General features: G+C 53.2%; 1 protein-coding gene across 1 annotated transcript in view; it reads left to right on the top strand.

Annotated features, from left to right (window-relative positions):
- Nucleotides 1–1939: 1939 nt before the first annotated feature.
- The window catches only part of Gnal (G protein subunit alpha L), a 117539-nt gene continuing 109896 nt past the window's right edge, over nt 1940–9582 (top strand). The window contains exon 1 of the mRNA XM_026415493.2: nt 1940–2285. Coding sequence (XP_026271278.2) covers nt 1940–2285 — 346 coding nt within the window. The remainder of the gene's footprint in view (nt 2286–9582) is intronic.

Raw genomic sequence — 9582 nt, 5'->3', positions numbered from 1 at the left:
GCGGACCACTGCACCCGGCTAAGAACACATAAGCAGGGTCTTAAAAACCTTTTTGAAATGTTCACCTATGGTTAGGTAGCTGGTCAGCCACGAGTGGATGAGCAGGGAAAGGTGGTGAGAGGTGACGGAAAAGCACAGGAGCCTTAGCTGACAGGCAAGCTCCTGGGGGGTGTCAAAACCTCCCCCAGCTCTAGTTACTCTACTTAAGGACTCTTTCAAGATCAGGTCACAGCCTGTCAGGTCCTGGACCCTCCTTTACCACCAACTATGTCACCTCTGCCCATCACCATGGCAACTAAAACATCAAGCCCCTCACAAAATCTGCTGAGGGCTATTCAAAAGTGAAAGCTAACTAAGGGCAAAACCAGGGGAACTCGGTGTCCCTGAAACCCCCCACGGCCTTCTCCCAGAGGTGGTCTGTGCCAATTCTATGCTGCAGTCACCTTGCTTCTCACTGTGCTGACCCCCAACAGCTTTCTTAAAAGCAGTTGACGTGTAGCCTGCCTGTCTTAAGCCAAAAGGAGCAAAGACCTGGATCTGCGGGAGAAATGCAAGGGCAGGAGTGCATATGGGGGAAACCCTGGCACCTGCCACCAAAAGCTGGACCTGGGTGAGACTCTCCAGTAAAAGTGGAGGACCAGGGGGTGCACTGTCTTCTGAGAGGACCCACTCTCTCCCTTAAGAGCTCCACCCCCTTTCCATTTTACTATTCCTTCTAATGAAACTCAAGTCACATGTCTGAAACCTTTTGGACATCAGGGAGGAAGGCAGCTGCCAGCTCTGCTGGGAAGGCGAGCGTACCTGTGACACTCAGAATGATGTGTTGAAGTTTGCCCCACCTGGGGAGGTGGACCCTGGAGGGCTGGCACCTGCAGAGGCAAGGAGAGAGTACACACCCAGTGTGGTGCACCCCTTCTCTCTGTGCTGCCTCCTAGATTAAGGAATGAAATGTGAGTGTCCTCACTTTCGCACGTATGTTGAACACATGACAATTAGATGTGCTGGTTTTTATTTTTTATTTATTGGTACTGGGGTTGAACCCAGGGGTACTTACCACTGAGCCACATCCTCAGTCCCTTTTTAAATATTTTAATAGGGCCAGAGTCTCGCTGAGTTGCTAAGAGCCTCACTAAATAAATTGCTGAGACTGGCTTTGAACTCCTGATCCTCCTGCTTCAGCTTCCCAAGCCGCTGGGATCACAGCGCCACCGCGCCCAGCTCGGGTTTTTAATATTTTAAGAAATTGTAGAGATTGTTGCAAGTGCGACGCCTGGACTTCCAGCATTCATTGGGGATTTTGGTCGAGATCAAAGAATATAAGTATATGTCATGAGCTTTGTAATGTTGTGAACAACCAATAAAAAATAAAAAAATAAAAAAATAAAAAAGAATGGAAACAAAAAAAAAAAGAATATAAGTATTAAAGTGGGTATCAAGAGTGGGAGGGGTGAACGACTGGTAGGAAAAGAGCGACAAGGCGATGCGTCCCTGCAAGCCACACTTGGGAGCAGAACGACCTTGAGCTGAGCTGTGTCCCGACGCCAGGCTGTAGATGCTCATCCACCGCCATCCGAGACCACAGCTGCCCTGGTTTTGTGACCGCTGCGCCCGCGGCTCCAGGCGGTGGCCGCACGGCGGCGGCGGCCCTGTCCGCAGCTGCGCGCCGACTGGGCGGCGGCATTTACGGTAGCGAGGGCCGGGGCGCGAGCGAGTCTACGGTCAGCCGGGGGCGATATTTACGGTAACGACGGCGAGCCCGCGGCGGGGTTGACGGCAGCGGGCTGCCCCGCGGCTCCGAGTCCCGCGGTTTCTAGCCGAGGCGGCCGCCTCTCCGCACCCCGCGGACAATGCGGCACGGCCCTCGGCCGCGGTGAGGGGCCGGGGCCCTCCGCCCGCGCCCGGCTTGAGCGCGGGGCCCTGCGCCCGCCCCCCGCCCCCCATGGGTCTGTGCTACAGCCTGCGGCCGATTCTCTTCGGGGACCCCGAGGACGCCCCCTGCGCGGACCCCGAGTCCCGGCTAGAGGACGCGCGGCCCGACCCGGCCCCGGCCGGGGCGGCGGGGAGTGATGCGGCCGGGACCCCACTCCCGCGAGGCGGCGGCCAGAGAGCGGCGAGCGCGCGGCCCAGCGCGGACAAGCCGAAGGGGAAGCGGCGGCGCCCGGAGCAGCTGCGCGCCGAGGAGCGCGAGGCCGCCCGGGAGGCGCGGAAAGTGAGCCGCGGCATCGACCGCATGCTGCGCGAGCAGAAGCGGGACCTGCAGCAGACGCACCGGCTCCTGCTGCTGGGTAGGTCCCGCGCGCGGGCGGGCACAGCGGGGCGCAGGGCGCGGCTCCTATCAGGGTGGGCGACGGTCGCAGACGCGGTCCTGGCGGGTCAGACCGCCTGGGAGACCGCCGGCTGAGACTGGCCTGGAAAGGCTTTATCCGGACAGTATTTTGCTGCAGCCACTGAGAACATGCACAGGGGTGGTTTTGCGCCTTTGCGATGCCGGCTGGTTGCGCGCTTGTAAGTAATTAATGAGCCTCTCTGGGAAGCATCCTCCCTCCCGGGAAGCGTCCTCCCTCCCGTCCTCGGGTTGATTCCCACAGTGCGCTCCGCGCCCTGCCCCCGGCGTCAGGCAAGAAGCAAGGAAAGGCGTTACACGGCCTCTTAACCTGACCACAAAGCTCTCCTTCCCACCCCTGTGTTGGAGAAGAGTGGCCGGCGAGTGTGGCTCGAGGACTGCTGGGAAATAACGTCAGCGTCCGAAGCCTCGGCCCCCGGCGCATACAGGGCATCTCGGCGCCCCGCGCAGCCCGGGCGCTGTAGGAACGCTTCCTCGTACCCAGATCCCACAGCTGTCCCAGCATCAGCTGCAGGCAGGCGGAGGACCGAGCGCGCCCAGCCGCTGCGTGACGGATGCTCTGTCCCAGCCGAGCTCAGCGTTAGCGAGCACAGGTGTGTCAATGCCAGTTAGCGGCTAGAGTCACTTCCTGGACGCTCTGCTGTAGGATGGGGGGGGGGGGCGGCGGGGATCCTGAATTCTTGACTCTACTTGTTGCCTTTTAAACTTTAAGGGGAAAAAGTGACAAAGTGACGTGGGCTTTTGATCTCAAGTTAGTGACAAGAAGGAAGGAGTCTACTTGGGTCTAGACCTGCTGTGCGAGGGGGAAGGAGCTATCCCATGACTGGAGTCAAAAGCCTGCTTACAAATGAAGGTGACTTTTAAAATCTAGACAACAATAAATATTGAATTTAGAAGGACTCACCTGCTGCAAGAATGATTAAAACAACATGAACCTGCTGCCGTGTCATGGGAAAATATCTGAGTTCTAAAACAAAGAGAATTGTTTTCAAATAAATAACACAAAATAAATATGAGAGTGCTGCCTTATCTGCAGGGGTTTGATCCAAGGTCCCATGGATAACTGGGACAGTGTAGGCACCAGACCCTCTCTGTACCTGCTTTTCCCTATACATACACACCTATGGTAAAGTTTATTTCATAATGTGTCTGATGGCATGACTAACAAAACAGCAATTCTAACCACTTACTGTAATGAAAATCATGTGAATGTGGCCCCCCAAAAGTCTTATTATGTTTACTCACTCTTCTTGTGAGTTTTAATGAGACTGTATAGTGAAACATATCTCTAAAAAAATAACAAAAGGCAGTTCTGGGACAGTCGGTAGCTCTGTGGTAGACTGTGAACTTAGTGTGCCACCAGGCCCCGGTTCCATCCCCAGCACCAAAATAATGATGAAATAATAATTACTGTTATTTTGTTATATGTTAGTTTTTTTGTTACATATAACATTATTAGTAATTTTTATATATCATAGAAATAATGAATATATAATAAAAATTTAGTAACCTGATTTTTGGGAAAGAGAAGTGGGAGGTAGTGTCTGAAGAACAGAATGATGGGCTCTAAGCAGCCCATTCTTTGAACAGGTTTTGAATGACCACACGCATGAACATTGTTTATCTCCGGCCTAGTGGAGCTGGTGATCAACGTAGCCTGCCACCTGCCCTTGAATGAGAGGACTGGTGTGCCCAGTTCTCTACCCAAGGACATCACACTGTAACTCGGGCTGTTACTTCTGTCTGATGCTGTTTGTCAGGTGTTGTGTAGATTTGAGTGCCGCAGTCTGGCTGCAGCAAAATAGCTGGGGGTGACGAATAACTTGTGTATGTTGATACAGCAGGAGTAGGAGCCGTTTATTGTAGGACAACAGAGCTATTTATACATTTTGCACAGCTTATCTTAATTAGCATAAACTAGATACATCAGTCAACCAATAAGGAATCTCCACACTTAATGGCTCACTTTTGTTACTTTTCAAACCACTCCCTCTGGCATTTTGCCAGGCACCATCCAGACTTGTTTACGAACTCTAACATTCCCCTGGCAAAATACCAGGTGTTATTTTGACTTGTTTACAGACCTTAACATTTGAGTTTTGAACACAGAAAGGTTCTTGGTTTTGTTGGCATTCCCGATGGATTTACTGAGCAAACAATGTTTGAATCAGAGCCCTGACATGCAACCAAGGATGTCCTCAGATGCTTGCTTCTCCTTGCCCCGCCTGCCTACTGGTTCTGGAAGTGAGTGGGGAGCCTGGCGTGGGGGTCAGAGCACTCACAGGCTCCAGGAGGGAGCCTTGCTGCAGGGCTGCCAGCTAGACAGCTCAGGGCTGCGCAGTCCTCGGGTACTCTCCTCCCCACGGTCATTGCTCCCCTGGGAGTCCCTGCACATACCAGATGAGCCTCTCTGAGCCTCAGCTCCCTTGCCAATACTAATTCCAGTGTGAGGACTCAGTGGAAGGAGTCAGCAAAATGGGCTGGAGTGATCTCTGTGAGCTCACACTCAGGAAGGTGGACCGGTCTCAAAACCCCGAATCCAACTGTACCAACAGAATCTCTTCCCGGTGCTACTCATGCTCTCCGTGATGCACAGGACGATCACACAAGAGTCACAGCCCTGCAGGGTGAGGCAGAAGGTTGCACAGTGGAGTGGTCCCTCGGGAGACACGAGGATGGGCATGTAGGCAGGGGCAGAAATGAGGAGGGAGAGGGGACAGCAGAGCTGGATGGCGCATCTCGTGGGGGATCAACACCCTGGGGACTGACGAGCCAGTGGCCGGACACCTGGATCTCTCTGCCTTCTGGCTGCGGTAATGCCGGGCCACCATTCTCCTCAGCAAGGAACCTCAGAGGCAGAGGTGTGGAGGGAGCAGAGAACGAGGAGCTTTGCTTTGGGCATTGGAAACAGCTGCAGTGGGGCTCCCATGGCAGATCTATGAAGGGGCTGGGTGTCCCTGGGGGTCTGCAGCAGGAGGAACGCTCAGGTGGAGCCAGAGAGATGCCCAGGATGGGCCCTCCAACCCGGGGAAGAATGTGCAGAGCCGAAGGGAAGGGCCTGGACAGGGGATCATGGAACTGCAGCCATCCAGAGGCACCGGAGGAAAACCAGGAAGGAAAGGTCTTGGGAGGAAAAGAGCGCCCAGCAGTTTCAACCAGGAGCTCAAAGATAATTCTGAAGGTGATCCATCGGCCTGGCTGCTTGTGGGATCAGGAGCAGGCTGAAGATTGACACAGTGTGAGCGTGGACACCCACGGTGCCTGTTCTGGGTGGACTTGGTTGCAGAAGACAAAGCAGCTGCCCCGGTGCCTCTCTGGTGCCCACAGAGAGGTGGCTCAGGAGGGTACAGAGGATGCCCTAGTGGCACTCCTCCTAAGAGGAAGGTAAAGGTGGGGGAGGAACTACCGTCTTCCAGCTCAGGAAGTTCCTGATCACTGTAGCCTCTGCTTTGATGCTGGTGATGAGTCCACCACGCAGCACTGGGGCATAGACCCAACCCAGCCCCTCCACCACACTGTTGCATACGTCTGTAATTTACAGTGAGATCCTGCAGTAGCACACAGGATTTGCAGTTCAGATGGGACCAGGAGAGGCAGCAAGTTCCCTTGCTGACCCCATCTTCCCAGGTTTCCAGACATAAGCCTTTTCAAGGATGACTCCTACCTGGTAGGGCCTGAAACCAGCTCATGACATTGAAAGCGGCAATCAGGAGACTTCCCCAGTGTGTTGCTCAGCTTGCCTTGCCGTAACCAAAACACCTGCCAAGAGCCACAGGAAGGAGGGAGAGTTTATTTTGGCTCATGGTTCCAGAGGTACAGTCTACGGGGGTCCAAGTCCATTGCTATGGGCCCAAGTGAAGGGCGTGGTGGAGGGCACTGCTCTATCCCTGGCAACCAGAAGCAGGGAGAGAGGGGGAGAGGAGGAAGGGGCCAAGGGAAGAGGCACCCTCCAGAACTCCCCCCAGGACCTGCCTCAGCCAGCCACACCCCCTGCCTAAGCTACCACACCATTAGTCACATTAGACTACTTCCTAGTCTGAATGGACTGATTCGCTCCGCGGCTCTCACAATCCAGTCACTTCACCTCAGAACATTTCCACATTAACAGAGGTGCCTTGGGGGGTGCCTCCCATGAAAACCCTGGCAACCACTATGTAATTAAATAAGAATAAAGAACCCTACAGAATTGCTCCTCATCTCCCAGCACCCAGGATAATTTAGTTCCTGTGTAATTCACTCATACCTAATATCAGTGCTGGTTGATTCCAAACTGAAATCACCCTTTGGCTGAAAATTAGGTGGTGCCAACTGGAGCAGCGTCAGGCTCCTGTATTCAAGAGTCAGGTGGAAACTGTCCCATCATTTCAGTTCCCTTTCCAGGGAGGAACAGGCAGAGCACGGAGCACTTGGGGCCGTGGAGCTACTCCACATGCACATCCTTGTGCATTTGTGCAGATCCACAGAACACCCAGCAAAGAGGAAGCGCAGCCCAGACCTGGGCGGGAATGGTGTCTAGTCCAGCCCTGTGGATAGCACCGGATGGACAGCTCCAGACATGGTGACAGTGCCTTGAGGGACGGGGATGGGGAACAGCTGATCCAGCTGCTCTGGGTTACTCTGAACCCAAGACTACTCTTAGAAAGTCTGTTTCTAAAAACTCGTTACTAGGAAAAGAGGTGGGTGAAAAGACTTGGTTGGAATCCCGGAATTGGGGGAGCTGATGGGGAGGAGGACTCGCAGAGCCAGAGAGCAGGTCATCTGACAAGCTTCTCAGGGCCACGGACACCACCTCCTCCTCCAAAAGAGCCCAGGTAGGTTGGCCAGATCAGGAACGAAGTGTTCGTAGCTAGAAGACGCAGCCTGTGATAGGAAGAACATCACCCACAGCCCGCTGACTGCCTTTCTGGGTGACTGTCCCCAGCAGCAGAGGCTTCCAGCTGGCTCTATGGTATCGACACCTTGCTGGACACGGAGACCAGCACACATGCTGGCCCTGGTCCCTGCGGGGCCCTGGCTCTGGCCTTGTCTGGAGGAATGCCAGCTCTCGCCCTGATGCTGGTGTGGGAGCCTCTCCCAGCGCCCCTGCCACCCATCATCAGCCTCGGGGTCCGGCTACCCTCTCCAGCCCTGCCGTGTCCATCTCCTGCCAGCCCAGGTCAGAGGGAGGCAGGCGGGCTCTGGCAGGCCCTGCTCCCGTGCCAAGGGACCTGCCACCGCACAGCCACGTAGCCTGCGGGGGTCTTCCGACACCACCTCCTGCACTCTTAGCTCTTCTTTAGGGTCCACATTTTCTTATCAAATCTTGCCCTTTTGTGGAACATGTGACGCAGATCTATAAAGTTATTAATCGGGGTAAGCATTATTAAGTCCATTACCAAAAGTTGTTTAAATTTTAACAGCTTTTCTGATATTGTAATTGAGATACGTAAAATTACACATATTAAAGTGGATGATTGGATGAGTTTAACATGCGTGTGCCCCCAAAATCATCCTACAACCAAGGAATAAGCACATCCCCCACCTGCAGGTCTCCCCCTGCCCTTTGGTTTGCTTTCATGGAGATTCTCGACATGTGTCACTCAGCACTGTTAACCACAGGCACAGTGTCGCATCCGGCTCTCTACAACCTGCTCCTCTTGTGTGACTGAGGCTTTGCCTTCCTCCCACCCCTGGAAACCGCCATTCCATTCTCCACTTCTGTGCTGGACTCATGTGGACTCCACATGTGACTGAGGCAGGCAGCTCCCTTCCCTCTGTGACCAGCATGTGTCCCTAGCATTACGTCCTCCAGGCTCATCCATCCATGGTGTCACACCCGGGACAATTTTCTCCTTTATAATGCTGTGTAATACTCCATGGCATATGTATACCACATTTTGATCATCCATTCATGAACCCATGGACATTTAGTGGTTTCTGTGGCTTGCTGTTATGAGTAATGCAGTGAACACAGGAATGCAGCTCTCTCTTTGACAGAGAGATTAATGTTTGAGGACATATATAAGAATCAGGATCGCTGAGCACTGCAGTGGTTGTCTTTTGAGCTTTCCACAGCAGCAGCAGTGCCGTGTTGTGGCCACCAGCAGTGGACAAGAGTCCCAACCCCCACATCCTTGCCAACACTCACCCTCTTTTGGTTTTTGACAGAGGTTTTGACTTGCATTTTCTGATGATGAATAACATTAGCATTTTCTCATAACCCATTGACCATTTGCATGTCCCCTTTGGAGAAGCATCCTTCAAATCCTCTGCCCGTCTTTAGGTCGAGCTGGTTGGCTGTTTGCTGTTGAGCTGTAGGACTTGGTAGGTATTTTGGAGACTGGCCACTTGCTGAGTGCATTTTGGGGGTGATATTTTTGATGTTATTAGAAATGGGATTGTTTTCTTAATTTCATATTTGGATAGTTCCTTGTTTATATAAAGAAATGCAACTGACCTTTGTACATTTTTTCTGTATCCTGCACTTTTCTGAATTCTCTGAACAGTGCTGACAGTTTTTTGAGGAGCCCGGGGTTTCCATTGTATAAGTTTCGCCATCTGCAAACAGATCTCTGTGCCTCCTCCTTTCCAGGGTGGATGCCCTTTGTCTCCTGCCTCATCACTCTGGCTGCCACTGCTAGGATGGTGCTGGATAGAACTGGTGACAGAGGGCACCCTCGCCTTGTCCCTGGTCTTGGAGGACTAGCTTCCAGTCTTTCACTGCTGAGTTCGAGGGCAGCCTCGTCATGTCAAATGCAGCCCCTCTGCACCTGGCATTCGGACTTCAGATCATGGAAGAGTGTGGGACTTTGTCAGGTCTTTTCAGCGGCTATTGGCAGGTCATGTGACCTTTGCAGGACCTGATCCTGTGGTCTGTCACATGCACTGATTGCCATGTGTCCAGCCGGTGTGAAGCGTACTCATTCACCCCACACCCCAGGGGTCACCCCAGTTGGTCCTGGTGTCCCCTCTCTTCATGTGCTCTCCGTCCAGTCTGCCAGGATTCTGCTGAGGACCTCTGTGTGCATGGCCTCTAGGGACGTTGAGCTATGGTTTTGATTTCAGCATCTTTGTGCAGCTTTGGTGTCGGAGGGATGCTGGTCTCATACCGTGAGCTGGGAAGTGTTCCCTCTTCTTAATTGTGTGTAAGGGTTTGAGGATTGGTGTTAACTCTTCAAGGGTTCAGTAAGTTTCTCCAGTGAAGTTTTAGTCAAAAAAGAGTGTTGAATTTCAGCAAATGCCCACCTGGTCCTGGGCTT

This window comes from Urocitellus parryii, chromosome 13 (assembly GCF_045843805.1).
Source record: "Urocitellus parryii isolate mUroPar1 chromosome 13, mUroPar1.hap1, whole genome shotgun sequence".
Lineage (NCBI taxonomy): Eukaryota > Metazoa > Chordata > Mammalia > Rodentia > Sciuridae > Urocitellus > Urocitellus parryii.
The sequence above is the reverse complement of the archived record's forward strand: the minus strand, read 5'-3'. Positions and strand labels throughout refer to the sequence as shown.